The sequence below is a fragment of the Arachis hypogaea genome, chromosome 6 (assembly GCF_003086295.3).
Source record: "Arachis hypogaea cultivar Tifrunner chromosome 6, arahy.Tifrunner.gnm2.J5K5, whole genome shotgun sequence".
Taxonomy (NCBI): Eukaryota; Viridiplantae; Streptophyta; class Magnoliopsida; order Fabales; family Fabaceae; genus Arachis; species Arachis hypogaea.
Window position 1 is genome coordinate 36,043,930 of NC_092041.1, and position 25,550 is coordinate 36,069,479.

At 38.6% G+C, this 25,550-nt stretch overlaps 1 protein-coding gene and 1 non-coding gene across 2 annotated transcripts; one reads left to right on the forward strand and one right to left on the reverse strand.

Annotated features, from left to right (window-relative positions):
• Positions 1-2,025: 2,025 nt before the first annotated feature.
• Positions 2,026-2,133, forward strand: LOC112700499 (small nucleolar RNA R71). Its single transcript, XR_003153408.1, has one exon. It is a non-coding gene; the product is annotated as a small nucleolar RNA R71 (small nucleolar RNA).
• A 21,658-nt stretch (positions 2,134-23,791) lies between these two features.
• On the reverse strand, positions 23,792-24,574 carry LOC112805511 (uncharacterized). The gene has a single exon (XM_025847886.1). The coding sequence runs from the start codon at positions 24,572-24,574 to the stop codon at positions 23,792-23,794; it is 783 nt and encodes a 260-aa protein (XP_025703671.1).
• Positions 24,575-25,550: the final 976 nt, after the last annotated feature.

Below are 25,550 nucleotides of genomic sequence, written 5' to 3' on the forward strand. Positions count from 1 at the left end.
GCCAGAAACACGTCATGATCCGGAGTTGAACGCCCAAAACACGTTATAACTTGGAGTTCAACTCCAAGAAAAGCCTCAGCTCGTGGATAGATCAAGCTCAGCCCAAGCATACACCAAGTGGGCCCCGGAAGTGGATTTATGCATCAATTACTTACTCATGTAAACCCTAGTAGCTAGTCTAGTATATATAGGACATTTAACTATTCTATTAGACATCTTTTGACAGTTTAATCTTTGACTGTTTTAGTCTTTGATCATTCGGTCTTTTGATCATTCAGGGGGCTGGCCATTCGGCCATGCCTGATCCTTTCACTTATGTATTTTCAAGAGTGGAGTTTCTGCACACCATGGATTAAGGGTGTGGAGCTCTGCTGTACCTCAAGTTTCAATACAATTACTATTACTTTATATTCAATTCTCTTTTATTCTTATTCCAAGATATACGTTACACATAACTTTGATGAATGTGATGATCCGTGACACTCATCATCATTCTCAACTATGAACGCGCGTGACTGACAACCACTTCCGTTCTACTTTAGGCCGGGCGCATATCTCTTAGATTCCCCAACAGAATCTTCGTGGTATAAGCTAGATAGATGGCGGCATTCATGAGGATCCGGAAAGTCTAAACCTTGTCTATGGTATTCCGAGTAGGATTCTGGGATTGAATGACTGTGACGAGTTTCAAACTCCTGAAGGCTGGGCGTGATGACAAGCGCAAAAGAATCAAGGGATTCTATTCCAACCTGATTGAGAACAGACAGATGATTAGCCGTGCTGTGACAGAGCATAGGAACATTTTCACTGAGAGGGTGGGATGTATCCATTGACAACGGTGATGCCCTACATACAGCTTAGCATGGAAAGGAGTAAGAAGGATTGGATGAATGTAATAAGAAAGTAGAGATTCAAGAGGAGCACAGCATCTCCATATGCCTATCTGAAATTTCCACTATTGATTTACATAAGTATTTCTATCCCTTTTTATTTTCCATTTATTATTAATTTTCGAAACCCGAAACTATTTAATCTGCTAACTGAGATTTACAAGGTAACCATAGCTTGCTTCATACCAATAATCTCTGTGGGATCAACCCTTACTCACGTAAGGTATTACTTGGATGACCCAGTACACTTGCTGGTTAAGTTGAACGGAGTTATGATCACACCATGGATTATTAAGATCCTAATTTATCACACCATGATCTCTTTGGGGTATTTTTGATTTCATACAAATACAAAGAGACCAACTTTGAGGATCACAATTTCGTCCACCAACTCTCCTTTTGGATTCTCTTCTGTATTGCTTGGAAGAGTACTAGGAGGGAGTTCAGTAACTTTCTTACTCAGCTGACCCACTTGTGCCTCCAAGTTTCTAATGGAGGACCTTGTTTCAGTCATGAAACTTTGAGTGGTTTTGATTAGATCAGAGACCATGGTTGCTAAGTCAGAGTGGCTCTGCTTAGAATTCTCTGTCTGTTGCTGAGAAGATGATGGAAAAGGCTTGCCATTGCTAAACCTGTTTCTTCCACCATTATTGTTGTTGAAACCTTGTTGAGGTCTCTGTTGATCCTTCCATGAGAGATTTGGATGATTTCTCCATGAAGGATTATACGTGTTTCCATAGGGTTCTCCCATGTAATTCACCTATTCCATTGAAGGGTTCTCAGGATCATAAGCTTCTTCTTCAGATGAAGCATCCTTAGTACTGCCTGGTGCAGCTTGCATTCCAGACAGACTTTGAAAAATCATATTGACTTGCTGAGTCAATATTTTGTTCTGAGCCAATATGGCATTCAGAGTATAAATCTCAAGAAATCCTTTCTTCTGATTCATCCCATTGTTCACAGGATTCCTTTCAGAAGTGTACATGAATTGGTTATTTGCAACCATTTCAATGAGTTCTTGAGCTTCTGCAGGCGTCTTCTTCAGATGAAGAGATCCTCCAGCAGAGCTATCCAATGACATCTTGGACAGTTCAGACAGACCATCATAGAAGATACCTATGATGCTCCACTCAGAAAGCATGTCAGAAGGATACTTTTTGATCAATTGTTTGTATCTTTCCCAAGCTTCATAGAGGGATTCACCTTCTTTCTGTCTGAAGGTTTGGACTTCCACTCTAAGCTTACTCAATTTTTGAGGTGGAAAGAACTTTGCCAAGAAGGCATTGACTAGCTTTTTCCAAGAGTTCAAGCTTTCTTTAGGTTGTGAGTCCAACCATATCCGAGCTCTGTCTCTTACAGCAAAAGGGAATAGCATAAGTCTGAGGATCTTCCAATGGAAGTCCATGGAACTTGCAATTCTGTTGCATTAGAGAAACTAATTGAGGCTTAAGCTCAAAGTTGTTTGCTCCAATGGCAGGGATAGAGATGCTTCTCCCATAGAAGTCGGGAGTAGGTGCAGTAAAGTCACCCAGCACCTTCCTTGCATTGTTGGCATTGTTGTTGTGCTCGGCTGCCATGGGTTCTTCTTCTTTGAAGATTTTTGTTAGGTCCTCTACAAAGAGTTGTGCTTTAGCTTCTCTTAGCTTTCGCGTCAAGGTCCTTTCAGGTTCAGGGTCAGCCTCAACGAGAATGCTTTTGTCTTTGCTCCTGCTCATATGAAAGAGAAGAGAACAAGAAAGTATGGAATCCTCTATGTCACAGTATAGAGATTCCTTGAGGTGTCAGAGGAAAAGAAAAATAGAAGGAAGAGGTAGAAGAAGAATTCGAACTTATCAAGATAGAGTTCGAATTGTGCATTGAGGAGGAGTGTTAGTCCATAAATAGAAGGATGTGAGAAGAGGGAAAGAAATTTTCGAAAATAAATTAAAAAGATTTTAAAAACATTTTGAAAAATTGAAGAATGATTTTCGAAAAATATGATTGGGAGGGAAATAAAGTGATTTTTGAAAAAGATTTTGAAATTAGAAATCAAAAAGATATGATTGAAAACTATTTTAAAAAAGATGTGATTAAAAAGATATGATTGAAAAATTATGGATTTAAAAAGATTTGATTGAAAAGATATGATTGAAAAACAATTTAAAAAAATTTGACTTTTTAAAATTAATGACTTGGCTAACAAGAAAAGATATGATTCAAACATTAAACCTTTCTCAACAGAAAAGGCAACATACTTGAAATGTTGAATCAAATCATTAATTGTTAGCAAGTATTTTTGAAAAAATGGAAAGAAATTGATTTTGAAAAGATATGATTGAAAAGATATGATTTGAAAAAGATTTTATTTTGAAAAATTTTGAAAACTTGAAAAAAATTTGAATTAAAAACAAAATCTTCCCTCTTGTGCCATCCTGGCGTTAAACGCCCAGAATGGTATACATTCTGGCGTTTAACGCCCAAAATACTACCCTTTTGGGCTTTAAATGCCTAGCCAGGTACCCTGGCTGGCGTTTAAACGCCAGTTTTCCTTCCTCACTGGGCATTTTGAACGCCTAGCCTTTTTTGTGTAATTCCTCTGCTATATGTTCTGAATCTTCAATTCTCTGTATTATTGACTTGAAAAGACACAAATTAAAAATTTTTTGGATTTTTAATAATGAGGAATAATCAAAATGAAACTAAGATCAAATAAACAATGCATGCATGAATTTAAAGATGAGAATGCATATGAGAAACAACAAAACACACAAGACAAGAGAATTTAAATATCAGAACAAGGAAATCATCAAGAACAACTTGAAGATCAATGAAGACACATGAATGAATTCGAAAAATGCAAGAAGAACAGAAACATGCAATTGACACCAAACTTAAAATCAGACACTAGACTCAAACAAGAAACATAAAATTATTTTTGGTTTTAAGATTTTATAATTTTTTTTTGTGTTTTTTCAAAAATTATATGGAAAAGAAAATAAAGAGATTCAAAATTTTTAATAAGAATTCCAGGAATCATGCAATGTTAGTCTAAAGCATTAGTCTAAAATGATTAGACATGGCTAGCTAAGCTTCAGCAGGACATTACATTCAAGAGCTAAATTAATGAGAATCAATCAGCTTTGGTGATGATAAAAACATCACCTTAAAACTCTAGAATTCATTCTTAAAAATTCTGAAAAATACCTAATCTAAGCAACAAGATGAACCGTCAGTTGTCCAAACTCAAACAATCCCCGGCAACGACGCCAAAAACTTGGTGTTGTTGCCGGATCAAAACTTGGCACTGTTATTGCAGGGAACAAATGCGAAACTGTAGTTAGGACATTTAATTCCCCGGCAACGGCGCCAAAAACTTAGTGCACGAAATTGTGATCATCAATGGCGCCATCAACATGGTACGCTCAATTGCAATCTCAACTCTTTATCACAACTTCGCACAACTAACCAGCAAGTGCACTGGGTTGTCCAAGTAATAAACATTACGCGAGTAAGGGTCGATCCCGCGGAGATTGTTGGTATGAAGCAAGCTATGGTCATCTTGTAAATCTCAGTCAGGCGGATTCAAATGGTTATGGAGGATTAATGATTAAAAGATAAATAAAACATAAAATAAAGATAGAGATACTTATGCAATTCATTGGTGAGAATTTCAGATAAGCGTATGGAGATGCTTAGTCCCTTCCGTCTCTCTGGTTTCCTACTGTCTTCATCCAATCCTTCTTACTCCTTTCCATGGCAAGCTGTATGTTGGGCATCACCGTTGTCAATGGCTACAGTCACGTCCTCTCAGTGAAAATGTTCAACGCGCTCTGTCATAGCACGGCTATTCAGCTGTCGGTTCTCGATCATGTCGGAATAGAATCCAATGATTCTTTTGCGTCTGTCACTAATGCCCCACAATCGCGAGTTTGAAGCTCGTCACAGTCATTCAATCCTTGAATCCTACTCAGAATACCACAGACAAGGTTTAGACCTTCCAGATTCTCAAGAATGCCGCCATCAATTCTAGCTTATATCACGAAGATTCTGATTAAGGAATCCAAGAGATATCCACTCAATCTAAGGTAGAACGGAGGTGGTTGTCAATCACACGTTCATAGGTGAGAATGATGATGAGTGTCACGGATCATCACATTCATCAAGTTGAGGAACAAGTGATATCTTAGAACAAGAATAAGCTGAATTGAATAGAAGAACAATAGTAATTGCATTACTACTCGAGGTACAGCAGAGCTCCACACCTTAATCTATGGTGTGTAGAAACTCCACCGTTGAAAATACATAAGAACAAGGTCTAGGCATGGCCAAATGGCTAGCCTCCCAAAGAGGGTTCAATCATAAAAACATGATCGAAAGATCTCCCTAATACAATAGCAAAAGGTCCTATTTGTAGAGAACTAGTAGCTTAGGGTTTACAAAGATGAGTAAATGACATAAAAATCCACTTCCGGGCCCACCTGGTGTGTGCTTGGGCTGAGCATTGAAGCATCTATGTGTAGAGACTCTTCTTGGAGTTAAACGCCAGCTTTTGTGCCAGTTTGGGCGTTTAACTCCCACTTTTGTGCCAGTTCCGGCGTTAAACGCCAAAATTCATGAGCTGATTTAGAACGCCGGTTTGGGCCATCAAAGCTTGGGCAAAGTATAAACTATTATATATTTCTGGAAAGCCCAGAATATCTACTTTCCAACGCAATTGAGAGCGCGACAATTGGGCTTTTGTATCTCTAGAAAATCCACTTCGAGTGCAGGGAGATCAGAATCCAACAGCATCTGCAGTCCTTTTCAGCCTCTGAATCAGATTTTTGCTCAGGTCCCTCAATTTCAGCCAGAAAATACCTGAAATCACAGAAAAATACACAAACTCATAGTAAAGTCCAGAAAAGTGAATTTTAAATAAAAACTAATAAAAATATAATAAAAACTAACTAAATCATACTAAAAACATACTAAAAATAATGCCAAAAAGCGTATAAATTATCCGCTCATCAGTCAATCACTCTAAATTCTCTACTAATCTTGCTTTCTATAGCTTGCTCTTCATCTAACAATAAACAAAAATTTAATGCACCAATACACAAATCAAGAGGTCTTTGAAAGGTTGTAATGAGGTTAGGGTCAAGGTAGGATTGTATTTGGGCAAGTGGACTAAAATCTGAATCCTTAATTAACATAAACTTTTCACCTAACTTAGAACAATCCATGTAATCATAATATAAAATCAATAACTACCCATTAATTATGTTTACCACATATTCATGCATCCTAAATTTAAGTATAACTCATATGCATTGATTTCACCATTCACTTTGGGGCATTTTCTCCCCTTTTTTATTTTTCTGTTCCTTTTTTTCTTTTATTTTTTTCACTTTTTTTTCAATGCATATGATTAATGTATTGAATGCATAAACATGTTCTTAACATTTTTTACATTTTCACACAGAGTCTAACATACTCAATTATCAAACTAAACGTTTCCAAACCCACTTTCTCCACACTTAATTCATGAGCACTTTCACTAGTCTGAGCTAATCAAGGATTCAAATTAAGGACATTATTATTTTTCGCTTAGAATTAATGATGTGCTAAAGTAAAGAACAAAGGGGTAAAATGGCTCAACATTGGTTTACAAAGGATAATGAAAGGTAAGGCCATATGGGTATGTAAGCTCAGTGAAACAAGGCCTCAATCATATAAGTGCATGCATACATCAAATAATGGAAATATAGAATTAAGCAAGACAAAGATCACAATTTTAGAGAGAAAAACACACAGCAAAAATAAAATATTGGTTGGTAAAATGCAACCAATCAAGTAGGCTCAAAATCTCATTGGTTTTGTGTGTTCGAGCTCTAAATCATGTTCCAATATAATATTTCTTCAAACAAGTTTTAATAAAAGTTTAATTCAAATTAGTGAAATACTATAGAGAGTTTTCTTGAAAAAGAGAATATTACTTCAACCAAGTGATGGTAAAGTATGCAATCAAACATGCAAATACACATGCAAATGCAACAATGAAAAAAACAAGAATTGGTGTTTGAGAAGAAAGTGACTAACCCACAGAGATCGGTATCGACCTCCCCACACTTAAAGATTGCACCGTCCCCGGTGCAATTCTAAGATGTGCAAGTGGACAGGCTGCTCCAACTAATGCCTTTTCTCTACAGATTGTGTGGATTGACTCGCCTGTCTCCCCATATAGAAGTTCTTCCTTTTCCCTTCCTCTCGGTGGTCATCCTGAAAGAAGAGGAAAATGAGGAAAAGTAACCCAGAAATAAAGATAAGAAAATAAATAAAATATGGGTTTGTTAATGCCAAATAATAAAGTTCTCAATTACATGGTAGCTACAACATGCAAGTTTGAAAATAATAAAAGCATATGGCATATCAACAGTGCAAAAAGTTGCAACAATGGGAAAGAGAGTGTGGGTAATGCAAGATAGAATAAGTGCGGTAATGCAAGATAGAATAAGTGCACACAATGCAAAAGGAATATCAGTATTATAAAAATTAGCATTGACTTATGAATAATAATACCCAATCAGAATAAAACAAGTCATGAAGCACCAGAATAATTCAAGAAAAGATGCAATAGTTGAAGAAGAGAATTTTAACACCAATGAAAAAGAAAATGAAAGTAAGAAAGGAGGAAGAAAGAAATAAGAGGGAAAGAAAAGATTTAGATATGGGGAAGAAAAAGATAGATATTTGGCTAATTTGGATAAGATGTGCGCCGCTTGTGACGCGGATGCGTGGTGCACGTGATCGCGTGGGCTGCGAGAAATTCAAGTGACGCGGACGCGTGACTCGATTTGTGCTAGTGGCGTGAGAGCAGCCTCGCGTACGCACAACTCTCTATTTAAATGCATTTTTGCCAAAAAGCTGGGGTGACGCGTTCGCCTGGGTGACACGATCGCGTGAATGGCCATATTTCAAAAAACGACGCGAACGCGTGGGGCATGCGTTCGCGTGGTAGGGCTTGTGCTTCTAGAATGATTCCAGCCCAATTCTAGCTCAACTTTTGGCCATACACCCTTTTTACATCGATTTTGAGGCACACGTTTGCGTGGGTGACGCGGATGCGTGGGAGGCATTTTTCCCACATGACGCGGACGCAACATCGACGCGGTTGCATGGACCAATTTGTGCCAAAGGCACGCCTCCAGCTACGCTTCCGCATGACTCTCTGTTCAATTTTGTTTTCTTCCCAACGCACCTATGACGCGGACGCGTCGGCGACGCTGTCGCATCGCGTGCTTTCTCTCTTTTTTTTATGCAGTATGCAGAATGCAAAATGCAATGAATGTTATGTAGAAATTTCAGGTTCAAACAAAATTCAAAAACAGACTAAAATAAAAGAGGAGCGATCATACCATGGTGGGTTGTCTCCCACCTAGCACTTTTAGTTAAAGTCCTTAAGTTGGACATTCTGGTGAGCTTCTTGTTATGGCGGCTTGTGCTTGTATTCATCCAAGAATCTCCACCAATGTTTAGAATCCCCACAGCCTCCGGGATCCCAAACTAGGCGCAGAAAGCCTTCAAGCAAGCTAAAGCAATTGACAGGGCCCCAAAAGTATTGATTTCTAGATTGAATTCTGGGGTCCCAAACCTTGCTTTTGCACCCGTCTTCTTGTTGATCATTAGTGTTCCATTCGGGTGACAAGCAGTCTGAATTCTCACTGAAGCAGCCAAACAACTTCCTAGACCCATTCAGTTGAGCTCTACACCAATCTTTGCATTTAAACTCAAAGCTTCCAACCATAATGAACCTTGCAGGACAATTCTTACCACTAACCATCTTCATCTTACTCTTAATGCCACAAATAGCTCTAAGTTGACCATCCGTCTTCAGTAGCCCATATTCAAGTGGAATTAGAAAGCTGAGGGATATGAATTTCACCCACTTGAATGTTGTGAAGGATGATGGCAACTTAGGGGGAGGTGTTTCTAATGAACGTGCAAGCTCCACTCCCTTGTGCTCTTTTTCGACATCTTCCACCTCTTTGCAAGCTTCTTCAATTTCAACCTCTTCCTCTTGGTAGCTTTCTTCTGATTTAATTTCTTTTTCATTGTTCACCAAGGGCATGGGAGGTTGTGCTTCTTCTTCTTCTTTAATCTCCATGTCAAGTCCAATGGGAGAGGATTCAAATGTAGATAAAAATTCCTGAATGATTGAATCCATCTCTTGATCATCCCCTTCAAAGTCGTCAACCATGATATACCTTGGAGGTTGTACACCCTCCTCAACATCAGTTTCAAATGTCTTTGAAGGAGGCTCTATAACTTGACTTTCCCATGGAGGTTCAACATAAGTCTTGAACCACTCCTTTTTCTTCAATAATTCTGGCTTCCTCCACTTATTCCAGTACAAAATCACGCTCCTTATTGTCCACTGGAGTTTCTAGTGTCTCCTTCATGCTACGTTCTTCATTAGATTCTACATATGAAGCCATGGGAGTTCCTTGAATGTCCGAATGTTAGAAAGATAATCGATTTATTGCTTGAACCAGGTGTTTAAATATGAAATTGTATTCCTCCTTGATGGCTTCTTTTCTATGATAACTACCTTCAACTACTCCTTCATCTGCAAAGGTCTCTTCTACCTTCACCTTTAGTGCCTCCTCTAGCTCCTTATGAAGTATGGATTCGCGAAGATGATCCCTTCTCTTTTGTTCCATGTCAATAGCATCATTGGGATTATGTTGCTCTTGGATTGATGGATGTGGGTGCTCTTCCATGGATGGTGGTGATGGGATGGAAAGATCATTCTGTGGTTGAGATGGAAGTGTACTAGAGCTTGAGGGTTGAACATTGGAGGTCGAGGGTTGGTCCATACGGGATATAAGATTTTGGAGTGTAGAGGTGAGACTAGTGATAGAGGCAAGTGTGCTCTCCATGGAGGTTTGGGATGGATAGGAGGGTTCATTTTTTTGGAAAATAGGTCCATAATATGGAGGTGTTTCTTTTTGATAAGGATATGGAGATGGTGAATATTGAGGTGGTGGTTCTGGGTATGGTTCATATGGTGGTTGGTGTGGTGGATAAGGATTAGGGTCATCTGAAGGTGAATGGTAGAAAGGGGCTTGTGAGTGTGGTGGTTCAAAGCTATGTTGAGGAGGTGGTTCATCGGCATATGATGGGGCTTGTTGGTAACTACAAGGGGGTCCACCATATCTATCATCCTGGTATGCATTACAGAGTGGTCTTCGTCCATGATATCTTGGAAGGTGTTGTTGCCTAAAGGGTTGATCAGATCCTCTTGGCTCCATCCATCTTTGATTGCTTAGACCTTGATGCATATTCCTATTATAGCTTCCATTCCTTTCAACAAAATTAGAACCAAACTCAAAGCGAGAGGGGTGAGAATTCATAGTAGCTATCAGAAATAAGAAGGAAAAACAAAAACAAATAAACAAGTAAAAGGAAAATATTTACAATAACTAATAATAAGGCACACGTTTGTAATTCTCCGGCAACGGCGCCATTTTGAAGAGAGAACTTTTGCGTGGTCTAGAATTCAGAATAAATTCCCGTTGCAAGTATAGTTTCTAAACCAACAAAAGTCCTTTCTTACAAACGTTTGGTTGTCACAAGTAACAAACCCAATATAATTTATAAACCAAAGTATTCAAACCTTGGGTCGTCTTCTCAAGGAATTGCAGGAAAGTATGAATTATTATTGGTTATGCAAAATAGTGTTTTTGGGTTTTGAAAAGGTTTTGAACAAGAGAAATAAATTACAGGGAATTAATAAATTAATAACTAGTAAAACGCTTGGCAAGGTATGAAAACTGGAAGTCCTATCCTAGTTATCCTTATCAATGGTGATGAGAATTATACTGTTGCTCCCACTAAGTCAACCTCTAACTATGAAGGTTAGTTAAGTGGACAAATTAATTTAATACCTAAAGTCCTAGTTAACTCCTTGAGGAAAGACTAGAGTTATAGGGATCTAAATTAATCAGCAAGAATAATAATTATCAATCATGATGAGTTTGATAACTCAAGAGTCACCAATTAATTAATCAAAGCCAATAGTAAATAATCTAAATTATTTATATAATAAATAGAAGAAAACAATCATGAGTCTGAAATACCTCAAATGTGTATTAATTAAGAAAATCATAACATGAATGTCATTAAACAAATAAAAGAGAAAATAAATAAAAAGAACATTGAACCTGAGATGAAAAAGAAATAAATCCTAATCCTAATTGAAATCCTAATCCTAAATCCTAAGAGAGAGGAGAGAACCTCTCTCTCTAAAAACTACATCTAAAACCTAAAATTGTGAGTAATGATTGAGTCTGAAGTGATCCCTTGAGTCTCTGCATGTTCCCTAAGTTTAATCTGTGTTTCTGGGCTGAGAATTGGGTTGAAATGAGGCCCAGAATTTCTGCCAGCAACTTTTGTAATTCTACAAATTGTGCACGTCATGCGGCCACGTTGTCCACGCGATCATGTCACTCAGCATTTTTCGTACCACGTGTGCGCGTCGTCCACGCATTCGCGTCATTCGTGCAGCTTCCAGTCCGCACGGTCGCGTCAGGCACACGAACGCGTCACTCTGATTTCTTCCATTTCGTGCGGTCGCGTGAGCCATGCGACCGCATGACTCCTCGCTGGTCATCTCCTCAATTCCTTGTGATCCTTCTATTTTTTGCATGCTTTCTCTTCATTCCTTACGCCATTCCTGCCCTATGAAGCTTGAAACACTTAACACACAGATCACGGCATCGAATGGTGTGAGGGAAGATAAAAATATACAGCTAAAAGGTCTTTAGGAAGCAAGTTATCAATCATAGAATATTTTTAGGAAGGAATTGTAAATACATGCAAATCATATGAATAAGTGGGTGAAGACTTGATAAAACTACACAATTAAATACAATATGAATCATAAAATAGCGGTTTATCAATGATGCTCTTGGTGGTGCCATTGGGGTGATAGAAGAGGTTTGAAAGGTTGAGGAAACTGGAAGAAAAAGTAGGGAACGAAGAGCAAAGCAAAGGTTTGCTCTATAACACCAAACTTAGGACTTGATTGTCCCTAATCAAGTAGAAGAAAAGAAGGTAGTAAAGAGAAAGAAAGGGAGAAGAGGGAAGGTGTGGAGGTTCTTTCGCGTGTGAAACTTGAGGATTGAAGTGTGGAGAGTGGTGGGAAAGTGTTTAGCTTTTATATGAGGGAAAGATGCAGTCTGGAAGGGGGGTGTGGTGGGAAGTAAAAGTAATTCAACCTTTTCCCACTTGGGAAGTGGCGCTTAGTGTGGGAAGAGGTGCAAACCCTTTTCTCTGCATGTTTTGAGTTCCAAAGTGTAGGTACACTTTGACTCTTTCTCTTAGTGAGCCATCAATCATGTAGGCCCCATTCTATCTCATGAAATTGAAAACTGAAAACCCCATTAGTGAAAAGAACCTCTTTATATCCCCTTTTATAACATACAATCAAAATTCATTTGATGAGTGTCCCTTGGGACACCAAACTTAATTTCTTTGCATCTAATAAATTGGGTTTATCATTGGATTTTTAATGTGTTCATAAGGGTGAAATAAATTCACTTCTTTTACATTCTTTCTTCTCTAACTCCTTCCGAACACATTAAAGTGGCCTTACATGTCTAACCAATTTATTTAATGCATTCAAACTAAGAACATGCTTGGCTAGCTATGCGAACATCATATGGTGGTGGCCCACACCAAAATTAATTTTTGGGCTTACTTTCAAAGTTAATCCATTCAGTGGTTGTAAGACTAAATTAAGTGGGTTAGTGGCCACACCAAACTTAGCTCTTTAGCTAGATTTGCAGCCCAATTCAATCAATGTTAATGAGTGAACCCAGCAACCTTGCACTTCCAGTGAAAATATATCCACTAACTAACAAACACTTTTAAACTCCCTAAGTTACCACAACTATTTATGAAAAGCAGAAAACTAAAAAGGTTAACTGGAAATTAAACTATTTAAACTAACTATCCTAAACTACTTCTAGAAAGTATGAAATCAAAAGGATATGAGTGTTGGGGTGTCTCCCAACCAGCGCTTCTTTAATGTCATTAGCTTGACATTCCTCCATCTTTAGTTGAGGTTGTAGCTCACTCTTTGCTCTTCCAAAGAGTCCCCCAAGTAGTGCTTTAGCCTGTGGCCATTGACAGTAAAATTCTTTTGTGTCTTGTCTTCCATAAGCTCTACATGCCCATAGGAAAACACCTTGAGGATTGTGAAGGGTCCAGACCATCTTGACTTAAGTTTCCCTGGGAAGAACCTGAGCCTTGAATTGTATAGCAGCACCTTTTGACCTTCCACAAACTCTCTTCTTGCTATCTTTTGGTCATGCCATTTCTTTGCTTTCTCCTTGTAGATTTTGACATTTTCATATGCCTGAGATCTAAGTTCTTCTAATTCTTACAGTTGCAAGATCCTTTTCTCCCCAGCAGCATTACTATCAAAATTTAGTAGCTTGAGCGCCCAGAAGGCTTTGTGTTCAAGCTCAAAGGGTAGGTGACATACCTTCTCATACACCAGCTGATATGGGGTCATCCCAATCGTTGTTTTGAAGGCTGTCCTATATGCCCAAAGAGCGTCGTCCAGCCTTTTTGACCAGTCCTTTCTTGAAGCTCCCACGGTCTTTTCTAGAATTCTTTTTAACTCTCTATTGGATACCTCTGTCTGTCCACTTGTTTGAGGGTGATAAGGTGTTGCAACCTTATGTTTCACTTCATATCTCATGAGGAGGGCTTGTAATGGTCTGTTGCAGAAATGGCTTCTTCCATCACTAATAAGGGCTCTTGGGACTCCAAATCGGCTGAAGATGTTCCTCCTAAGGAAGCTCATCACTACCTTATTATCATTTGTTGGGGTTGCAATGGCCTCCACCCACTTAGATACATAGTCCACTGCCACTAAAATGTACTTGTTTGAGTATGAGGTAGGAAAAGGACCCATGAAGTCAATTCCCCATGCATCAAACAACTCAAGTTCTAGGATGAACTGCTGTGGCATCTCATTTTTTTGGGTAGATTGCCAGCTCTTTGGCATTCATTGCACCTTGACACTAATTCCTTTGCATCTTTGAATACTGTTAGCCAAAAGAACCCACATTGCATCACCTTGGCTGCAGTTATTTCTCCACTAAAATGGCCTCCATATGCAAATCAATGGCATTATCGCAATACTTCTTGCCCTTCCTCTTGTGAAATACACCTTCTCAAGATTCCATCAACACCCTTTTTAAACAAGTAGGGTTCATCCCAGATATAGTGTTTAGCATCATTGAGTAGCTTCCTCCTCATGTACTTGTTGATGTTGGTGGGCAACTCCCCAATAGCCTTGAAGTTGGCTATATCAGCAAACCAAGGGCTTTCTTGAATCATCATCAACTGCTCATCAGGGAAGTTTTCATTCACTTCAAATTGCTGTGCTTCATCCTCTTCATGTGCGATTCTTGATAGGTGGTCAGCCACCTTATTCTCTGCCCCACTTCTATCTTTTATCTCTATGTTGAACTCTTGAAGTAACAAGACCCACCTTATCAACCTAGGCTTGGATTCTTGCTTGGTCAGCAGATATTTAAGGGCTGTATGATCAGTAAAAACAGTAACTTTAGAGCCAATAAGATATGATCTGAATTTATCAAAAGCAAAGACTATGGCTAAAAGTTCCTTCTCTATAGTGGTGTAGTTCCTTTGATTCTCATTGAGAACTTTGCTAGCATAGTAGATAACATGTACTAGCTTGTCTTTCCTCTATCCTAGAACAGCACTAATAGCAAAATCAAATGCATCACACATCAATTCAAAGGGTAGGTCCCAGCTAGGTGCTGCTATAATAGGTGCAGAGAAAAGTCTATTTTTAAGTTCATTAAATGCTAACATACACTCTCTATAAAAAACAAAGGGAGTATTTGAAACAAGTAGGTTGCTGAGAGGTTTAGCAATCCTTGAAAAATCTTTAATAAACCTCCTATAGAATCCAGCATGTCCCAAAAAGCTTCTAATTGCCTTGACATTGCATGGTGGAGGCAATTTCTCAATTACTTCCACCTTTGCCTTGTCCACTTCTATACCCTTTTTAGAGATCTTATGACCAAGAACCACCCCTTCAGTTACCATAAAGTGGCACTTCTCCCAGTTTAAAACCAAGTTGGTTTCTTAGCACCTCTTTAGCACCAGGGCGAGGTGGTGTAGGCAATCAGAATATGAATCCCCAAACACAGAGAAGTCGCCCATAAAAACTTCTATGAACTTCTCAATCATGACTGAAAACATGGAGAGCATGCACCTTTGGAATGTTGCAGGTGCATTGCATAATCCAAAAGGCATTCTCCTATAAGCGAAGACTCCATAAGAACAAGTAAAGAAAGTTTTCTCTTGGCCCTTGGGGTCTACAACTATTTGGTTGTAGCCAGAGTAACCGTCCAAGAAGCAGTAATATTCATGTCCTACAAGTCTTTCTAGCATTTGGTCCATGAAAGATAGGGGGAAGTGATCCTTCCTGGTGGCTTCATTGAGCTTCCTATAATCAATGCACATACGCTAGCCAGTCACTGTCCGTGTAGGTATCAATTCGTTCTTCTCATTTGGTACAACATTGATCCATCCCTTCTTAAGAACCACTTGGACAGGGCTCACCCAAGGGCTGTCAGAGATAGGGTAGATCACCCCTGCTTGCCAAAGTTTTAACACCTCTTTTTGGATAACTTTATTCATTGTTGGGTTTAGCCTTCTCTGTTGCTGTCTTGAGGGCTTTGCACCTTCCTCGAGTAGGATTTTGTGCATGCACATTGAAGGTCTGATCCCTTTTAAGTCCGCAAGTGTCCATCCAATGGCATCTTTGTGTTGCTTTAGCACTTGGATTAGCTCCTCTTCTTGTTGTTCATCCAAACTTGAGTTGATGATCAGTGGGTATATGTTGTTGTCACCCAAGTAAGCATACTTCAAGTTAGAAGGTTGATGAACGGATTTTTGACGGTTTAAAACTTTCCAAATGAATTCTCGTCAAAGTATAGTCTCTAAACCAACAATAATCCTTTCATACAAAAGATTGTTTGTCACAAGTAACAAACCCCTAATTTTATAAACCGAAGTATTCAAACCTCGGGTCATTCTCCCTAGGAATTACAATAAAGTGCCTTGTTATTGGTTAGAAATGTGTTTTGGGGTTTTGGATAAGAAGCATGAAAAGTAAATGGCAATGAAAATAAACTAACAACTATAAAAGGCTCTTGGCAAGGTATGAAAATTAGAAGTCCTATCCTAGTTATCCTTCTCAATTGTGATGAGAATTGTTCATTGCTACCACTTAGTTAACCCTTACTAAATAAAGGAAAGTCAAGTGGATGAATTGACTTTAGCCACAAGTCCTAGCCAACTCCCAAGGAAAGACTAGCTTTAGTACACTCCAAACCAATTAGCAATCTCTCCAATTACCAATCAACAAAAGAATTAGATAACTCAAGAGTCACTAATTACTCTACCTAGGCCAAGAGGAACAAAATCTATACTATATCTAGAAGAGGCATTTCAACAAACACATAAAAGGCAATAAAAGTAAACAACATAAATTGCAAGAATTAAAGAGAGATCTAACTACAAAGGCAAGAGATCAACAATAGAAAAGCAAAGAAGAACAATTATTATGAATTACCTCTTATTGAATTAGAAGAATGTAGAAGGAACAATATTAGATCTACAACAAAATATAAGAACAACATAAAGAAAATTACAACAAAAGAATAGAAGAAGATGAATGTAGCAACAAAGAATTGAGAGATAGAAGTAGAAAAAGGCAAAGATTAAACCTAGATCTAAGAACTAAACCTAATCCAAATCCTAATTCTAGAGAGAAGAGAGAGCTTCTCTCTCTAGAAACTACCTCTAAACTAATCCTAGTGAGTGTGTATGATTGGAATCCCCTTTTCTCTTCAATCTTTGGCTTTAAATAGCATCTTTGGCGCCAAAGTTGGTTGCAATTGGGCCCCACAACCCTTCAGAATTCGTTGGCCACGTTTTCATTAAAAAATCATAAAACTGCACCGACGCGGACGCGCACAGCACACGTACGCGTCCATGGGGTGATTCGCAGGTGCGCGCGAGCGCCAGGTGCGCGCGCGCGTCCATGGGCAAGTTCAACTTCTTTGACTTTTCATGATTTCTCCACTTTGCATGCTTTCCTCTTCGCTCCTTTGATCCATTCCTAGCCTTTTCAATCTGAAATCACTAAAAAACATATCAAGGCATCTAGTGGAATCAAAGGTGAATTGAATTTAGCTAATTTAAGGTCTAGAAAGCATGTTTTCACACCTAAGCACAAATTAGGAGACAATCACAAAACTATGCTATTTCATTGAATAAATGTGGGTAAAAGGTCATAAAATCCCCTAAAATCAATACAAGATAAACCGTACAAATGGGGTTTATCAACCTCCCCACACTTAAACCAAGCATGTCCTCATGCTTAAACCAAGAATGAAGTAAAGGGCATGGCATTTATTCAATGGAAACTAATCAAATGCAATCTACCTATATGCAACTATCTAAATGAATGCAATTGCTTGGTCAAAATAAATCAATTCCCAAGAAGCATATATGCACAAGGGCTAAGGACTAACAAGTCTAATCCACAATTGAATTGAGTTATTAAATATTTTTACAAACTTGCATGAGAAGAGATGATCATAGGTGAAAACATGTAATTGAGCCTCAAACCCTCACCGGTAGTGTTTGCACTCTATTCGCTCAAGTGTTTAGGGTTGATTCTCTCAATTCTCCCCTAATCATGCTTTCCAAGATTTGGTTTTCTTCTAACAATCAACAAATATTTCATGCATGCATACATATATCGTGAGGTCTTTTCATAGGTTGTAATGGGGTTAGGGTCAAGGTAGGATGCATATTTGGTCAAGTGAGCTTAAAATTTGAATCTTTGATAAGCTTAGACTTCCCACCTAGCCTATGACATCCTATACAATTAAGTTCTAACCTAACTACCCATTCCTCACTTTTTCACATACTCATGCATCCCTTTTCATTTCACAACACTTATGCATTGACTTTATTGAGCTTCGCTTTGGGGCATTTTGTCCCCTTCTTATTATTTTTCTTCTTTTTCTTTCTTTTTTCTATTTTTTTCTTTTCTTTTCACTATTATTTTTCTTTTCTTTTTCTTTTGTTTTTCTCATTTTTTTCTTTCTATATACAAGAGCATCAATGCATAAGATTTTATATTTGATCAATACATGAGTATTACCCAATTCCCAATAAATTCAATAAAAATACAAAACTACCTTTTTATTCCCCCAATGTCCCAAGGTTCCCACACTTGAATGATACTCACACACACTAGCCTAAACTAATCAAAGATCCAAATAAGGACTTTTATTGTTTTTCGCTTTAAGGCTTGTAATGAGCTAAAATAAGAACAAGTGGGTTAAGCATAGGCTCAAAGTTGGCTAACAAAGGAAGATAAAAGGTAAGGCTATTTGGGTAAGTGAGTTAAATGAAATGATGGCCTCAATCATATAAATGCATGAATACACAAAATAATGGACATAAAGAATCAAACAAATCAAAGATTACAATCATAGGAAGAGAATAATGCACACAAGAAGGAAAAATAAGTGGTTATAAGATGTAACCACACCATTAGGCTCAAAACTCACTTGCTTGTGTTCTTAGCTCAAAAACATGATCCACAAGATATATAATTCAAGCAAGTTCTATGAAAAGTTTTCACTCAAATCAATTGGTGCCCTATAGATAGAAATCTTAAAAATTTTCATTATTTTGACTAAACTTATTGTGTATATGCAAAAAATAAGAAAATACAACAAAAATCCTAAAATGAAATGCAAAAAGTGTTGGAATTAGAAACTTGTCACCCAAGATCGCCGAACAATCGGACGACCTCCCCACACTTAAAAGTTTGCACCGTCCTCGGTGTATCCAAAGATGAGCAAGGGGGTATGGCGACTCTCCGGATCGCTGCGTGTTCTTAGTCTTGCTTCCATTTTTGCTTACGGTGCATCATTCATGAAAAACAAAAGCGAACACCATAAGATGAGAAGATATAAAAGCAAGGAAGCATACATTGTTGGAGTGAGGTAAATCACTAGAATTGAGTGAGTGAATTAGTGTGACATTAGGAAATATTAGGTATGTGAATTCTAAATTGGGCGGTTTAGAACACACATTAGCATAAAAGGGCGATGTCACAAAAGAAGCATGCACTTCAATAATCCTAATGTGCTTGAGATGCTCTAAGTGAACTTGTAAGGTAAAATAAGCATTAAAGAAGCATGAAAGCATTCAAGTCAAACACATATGGATGCATATGATCATAAAATACAATGCATTAAGGTAAATGCACAACATCATCCATCAAGAGGTTGCCTAATCGAGGAAAAGGATTCAAATTACATGGTGGCCAAATCATGCAATTCAAGAGGAGTTACAAACTCGAAGTCAATTCTCATCACTTGGTATTTTCAAAAGGTAAGCATGAAAAATTCAAAACCAAGTAGCAACATATAACCTCAATCATAGAATCCAACAAAGATTATAAACATAGTGATGTTAAGAAAACAACCCTTTTTAATACCCAGCAGCAAGTAGTGGTAAGCAAGAATAATAATCCAACACTTATAATGAAAAAGAGAAAATAGAATGAAAACTAACTAAAGCTAACTAAGCAACCAACTAACTAACTAACTAACTAACTAATTATCTAACTAACTAATTAAAATAAATGGTTATCAATGGTGTTTGGAAGTGTTGGATGAGGAGTAGAAGAAGGGAAGAAGAGAGGGGAAGGAAAGAAATGGAAAGAGGAGAAGAAAAGAAATGTAGTGAAGGAAGGGAATCCACGCGTACGCGCGTATGGCGCGCGCGCGTCGATGTCTTATTTTGAGAGTGGCGCGCACACGTCATGTGCGCGTACGCGCGAATAGGTTTGTGTTAGAGGCACAACGTTGGCGCGGCGCAGGCACAACTCTCTGGAAAATGTATGGAATGTGGAACTTCTCAATCCACGCGTACGCACACATGGCGCGCACGCGTGGATGGTCGAAAATGCTTGATGCACGCGTACGCACGCAGAGCGCGTACACGTGGATGGTGCTCTGTTTTTTCAAAAATTTTCTATGTTCTTGCACCAATCCAAGCATTCCAAACATCCAAACAGCTACCAAAACACCATAAAACCTTATTCAACATACTAAACTACCAAATAAACTCAACAAACCAATAAAAACAAGAAATTGAACTAATTTTACCAATATGTACAAAAGAGAAAATGAAAAGATTTTACCATGGTGGGGTGTCTCCCACCTAGCACTTTTGTTTATTGTCCTTAAGTTGGACTTATGGGGAGCTCCTCATCAAGGTGGCTTGTGCTTGAATTCATCTTGGAACTTCCACCAATGCTTGGACTTCCAATAAGCTCCATCATTCAAGATTAATATCTCCAAACTTTGATGGAGTTCTTCACAAACCATGGGCTCCCAATGTTGATCCTCATGTGTTCCTGGATCCCATATTTTGTCTTCACACCCATCTCCAAGTTGATTATCATTAGTCCATGTGGGTGGTGTGCAAGGTGAATTCTCAATAAAGTGACCAAACATCCTTCTAGACCCATGCACTCTAGTTCTACACCAACCTTTGCTATCAAGCTTTGGACATGTGACCATAGTGAACCTAGAATGATGCTTCCAACCACTAACCATCTCCTTTTTACTCTTAAAGCCACTAATTTTTCTAAGTTGACCATCCATCTCAAGCAAACCATATTCAAGGGGAATAACAAAGCTTAAGTATAAGGAATTTACCCACTTGAATGAGAGAATGGATGGTGGTGGCTTGGGGAGAGGTGTCTTCAATGTGCTAGCAAGCTCTACTCCCTTGTTTGCTTCATTGTCAATCTCCACCTCTTCATAAACTTCTTCACTTTCAATCCTTTGTTCATCATTTTCATCCCACTCCTCTCCATCAGTCAAATCATAAATGGGAGGACGAGAGAAATCTACCTCCATATCACTTGCAAATTTATTAGGAGAAAGTTCTTCAAATTCAAAGGATTCTTCACCAAGAAGATTGGATGCATGATCTTCATCACCAAGGGAACTCAATTCTTGCTTCACTCCTTCCAAGTCTTCATATGGGATATGCCTTGGAGGTTGTGCACATTCCTCCTCAACATCAACTTCAATCTTCTTGGAGGAGTTTTCTATAACTCTAGGTTCCCATGGAGGATCTGCATCTCCTAAGTCTTCAACCACTTCTTCCTTTTCTTCAATGGTCATAGGTTCCTCCAATTGTTCTAACACAAAGTAGCATTCCTCCTTTTCCATCGAAGTTTCCAATCTCTCCTTTAAGCTATGCTCCTCTTTAGATTCTCCACATGGAGCCATGGGAGTTCCTTGAGTGTCCAAAAGTTGGGATGCTAGCCGGTTTACCACCTCATCTAAGGCGGTCATGAATTGTTGCACATCCCTTGTCATCTCCTCTTGTCCTTGAAGGAGAACACCAAGGGTTTCATCCATTAGAGGTTGGGGTGGATGGAAGGGTTCATCATATTGGAGAAAGGGTTCATTATAGGAAGGTAGTTCTTAGGAGTAGTAATCTTGGAATGGTGGTTCCATGTAGGGCTCATGTGGTTCAAAAGGTGATTGGTATGGTGGATATGGATCAAGGTCATATGGAGGTGTTTGGTGAAAGTAGGCTTGTGAGTGTGGTTGAGGTTCATGTTGAGGATATGACTCATAGGCGTATGGTGGTGGTTCTTAGAAGTCACAAGGTGAGTCACCATAGCCATTGGATTGGTATGCATCATAGAATGGCTCTTCTTCATAGTGCATTGGTGGAGGTTGTTGCCATGAAGATTGATCATATGCATATGGCTCCTCCCACCTTTGATTGTCCCATCCTTGATACACATTCTCATTGAAGTTCTCATCACCTACAACATAGTTGTAATCACACTCATAGCCAAAGTGAGAATTCATGGTAGCAAGAAAGGGCAAAAATAAAAAAATAGGAACAATTAAAGAGAACAAACTAAAAACTAACAAAGAAGCAAAAAGCAAACATATTCACAATATTCACATATATACAATAACTAATAACACAACACCATTGCAATCCCCGGCAATGGCACCATTTTGATGAACGGATTTTTGACGGTTTAAAACTTTCCAAATGAATTCTCGTCGAAGTATAGTCTCTAAACCAACAATAATCCTTTCATACAAAAAATTGTTTGTAACAAGTAAAAAACCCCTAATTTTATAAACCGAAGTATTTAAACCTCGGGTCGTTCTCCCTAGGAATTACAATAAAGTGCCTTGTTATTGGTTAGAAATGTGTTTTGGGGTTTTGGATAAGAAGCATGAAAAGTAAATGGCAATGAAAATAAACTAACAACTATAAAAGGCTCTTGGCAAGGTATGAAAATTAGAAGTCCTATCCTAGTTATCCTTCTCAATTGTGATGAGAATTGTTCATTGCTACCACTTAGTTAACCCTTACTAAATAAAGGAAAGTCAAGTGGATGAATTGACTTGAGCCACAAGTCCTAGCCAACTCCTAAGGAAAGACTAGCTTTAGTGCACTCCAAACCAATTAGCAATCTCTCCAATTACCAATCAACAAAAGAATTAGATAACTCAAGAGTCACTAATTACTCTACCTAGGCCAAGAGGAATAAAATCTATACTATATCTAGAAGAGGCATTTCAACAAACACATAAAAGGCAATAAAAGTAAACAACATAAATTGCAAGAATTAAAGAGAGATCTAACTACAAAGGCAAGAGATCAACAATAGAAAAGCAAAGAAGAACAATTATTATGAATTACCTCTTATTGAATTAGAAGAATGTAGAAGGAACAATACTAGATCTACAACAAAATATAAGAACAACATAAAGGAAATTACAACAAAAGAATAGAAGAAGATGAATGTAGCAACAAAGAATTTAGAGATAGAAGTAGAAGAAGGCAAAGATTAAAACCTAGATCTAAAAAGTAAACCTAATCCTAATCCTAATTCTAGAGAGAAGAGAGAGCTTCTTTCTCTAGAAACTACCTCTAAACTAATCCTAGTGAGTGTGTGTGATTGGAATTCCCTTTTCTCTTCAATCCTTGGCTTTAAATAGCATCTTTGGCGCCAAAGTTGGTTGCAATTGGGCCCCACAACCCTTCAGAATTCGTTGGCCACATTTTCATTAAAAAAACATAAAACGGCACCGACGCGTACGCGCACAGCACGCGTACGCGTCCATGGGGTGACTCGCAGGTGCGCGCGAGCGCCAGGTGCGCGCGCGCGTCCATGGGCAAGTTCAACTTCTTTGACTTTTCATGATTTCTCCACTTTGCATGCTTTCCTCTTTGCTCCTTTGATCCATTCCTAGCCTTTTCAATCTGAAATCACTAACAAACATATCAAGGCATCTAGTGGAATCAAAGGTGAATTGAATTTAGCTAATTTAAGGTCTAGAAAGCATGTTTTTACATCTAAGCACAAATTAGGAGACAATCACAAAACTATGCTATTTCATTGAATAAATGTGGGTAAAAGGTCATAAAATCCCCTAAAATCAATACAAGATAAACCGTACAAATGGGGTTTATCAAAGGCAGAGTTTTCAACTCCAACTTTGGTGCCTCCACTTCCATTTTGTTTGTCTTGTCCATCATGATTGGTTCATCCATAATCTCTAGTGGTGGCTCACCACATGAGACTTGTTGATCTTGCTCTTTGATTTCTTCACATTGTTCTTCCTCTAGGACTCCTTGAACCAAGTTTTCAATTGTATCCACCATCATGCATTCATCAATGGCTTCCTTGGGGTAGCTCATGTCCTTGAAGACATTGAAGACCATCTTCTCTTCATGCAATCTTAAGACTAGCTCCCCTTTTGAACATCAATTATGGTCCTATCAGTAGCTTGGAATAGTCTTCCTAGAATGATTGATGTGTTGGCCTCTTCTTCCATATCAAGCTCAACAAAATCAGCTGGAAAGATGAACTCCCCTACTTTCACCAACAAATCCTCCATTACACCATGGGGGAATTTGAATGTTCTGTCAGCTAATTGGAGTGCCATTCTAGTTGGTTTGGCCTCCTCAATCCTAATCCTTTTCATCATTGCCAAAGACATGAGGTTGATGCTGGCCCCCAGATTGCACAATGCTTTCTCAATGTTGATATCACCTATGATGCAAGGAATTTGGAAACTCCCAGGATCTTTCATCTTTTGAGGAAGATTATTTTGTATGATGGCACCGCACTCCTCGGTTAGCACTATGGTTTCCTTTTCACCCCAGTTCCTTTTTCTTGTCATGAACACCTTCAAAAATTTGGCATAGAGTGGCATTTGCTCTAGTGCCTCAGCGAAAGGTATATTAATCTGGAGCTTCTTGAAGATTTCTAGAAATCTAGAGGATTGGCTGTCTTTCCCATCCTTTCTTAGCCTTTGTAGGTAAGGTGCTTTTGACACATAAGGCTTCAGGACTTGCTTTGGTGAGAATGGTGTAGGCGTCTCTTCTTCTTTCTTGGTTTCAGGTTCCTTTGCAGCTTTTTCTTCTTGGTTGCTTTGGCCTGGGGTTGCTTCTTCTACAACTCTTCCACTTCTTAGTGTGATGGCCTTACATTCTCCTCTATCACTGGAAAATGTATGTGTAGGCATTGGTATTTGTTTAGACAAGCTCCTTACTTATGCTTCCAATTTTGAAATTGTTGTCCCTTAATTCTTTATGTTGGATCTGAACTCTTCTTGGTTTGCTTTTATCTTTCTTTCAGCCTGTAGTTGTCTCTCTAAAAAAGTGGAGATAGTTCTGGTAAGTTGTGCTGACAATTATGCTATGGCAGCCTCCAATTTTGAGAAATTGCTGTTGGTTTCACTTGGTTGCATGGTGGGGTTGATGTATCTTGGTGGTAGTTGTTGTGTGTTTGTTGTGTAGAGTGATATGATGTATTTTGTGAGTTGTGATAGGGTCTGTTGTTGCTTGATTGATGGTTAGGATTGTGGTTGTTGTATTGGTTAAAGTGGTATGGTTTGCGGTCTTGTTGGTTTCCCCACCCAAAATTTTGTGGTTCTTCTAACCTGGGTTGTATGTCTTTGAATTTGGGTCATATGGTGGTCTAGAGGGATTGTTCACATAGTTTGCCTGCTCCCATTCACATTCAGCTGCATCTCCTTCTTGTGGTGGTGCTTAAGCTTGGATAGCCGAGACTTGGCTTGCTTCCACCCTCTTTGTTAGGGCTGCTAATTGTGCTACAATCATCTTGTTTTGTGCCAACAAGACATCCATGGAATTGAGTTCCAGCACTCCTTTCTTTTGAGCTCTTTCTGAAGCATAGAAGTACTCATTCTCGGCCACAGTCTCTAACCACTTTGCTGTCTTATCTCTAAGAGAAAAAGGGAACAAAAGTAGTTTGTAGGTGTTAGGGTCTACGCCATTGGACTTTACAGTGTCACAAATCCTCAAGAATGTATTGAGATGTTGGTTTGGGTCCTCTTGGGCACCCCCTCCATATGAACAATTATTCTAGACAAGTGTGATGAGTTGAGGTTTCAACTCAAAGTTGTTAGCATGAATTATTGGCTTCAGGATTCTACTACCATAGTTTCCTGGGTTTGGGTTGATGTAGGAGCCTAAGAC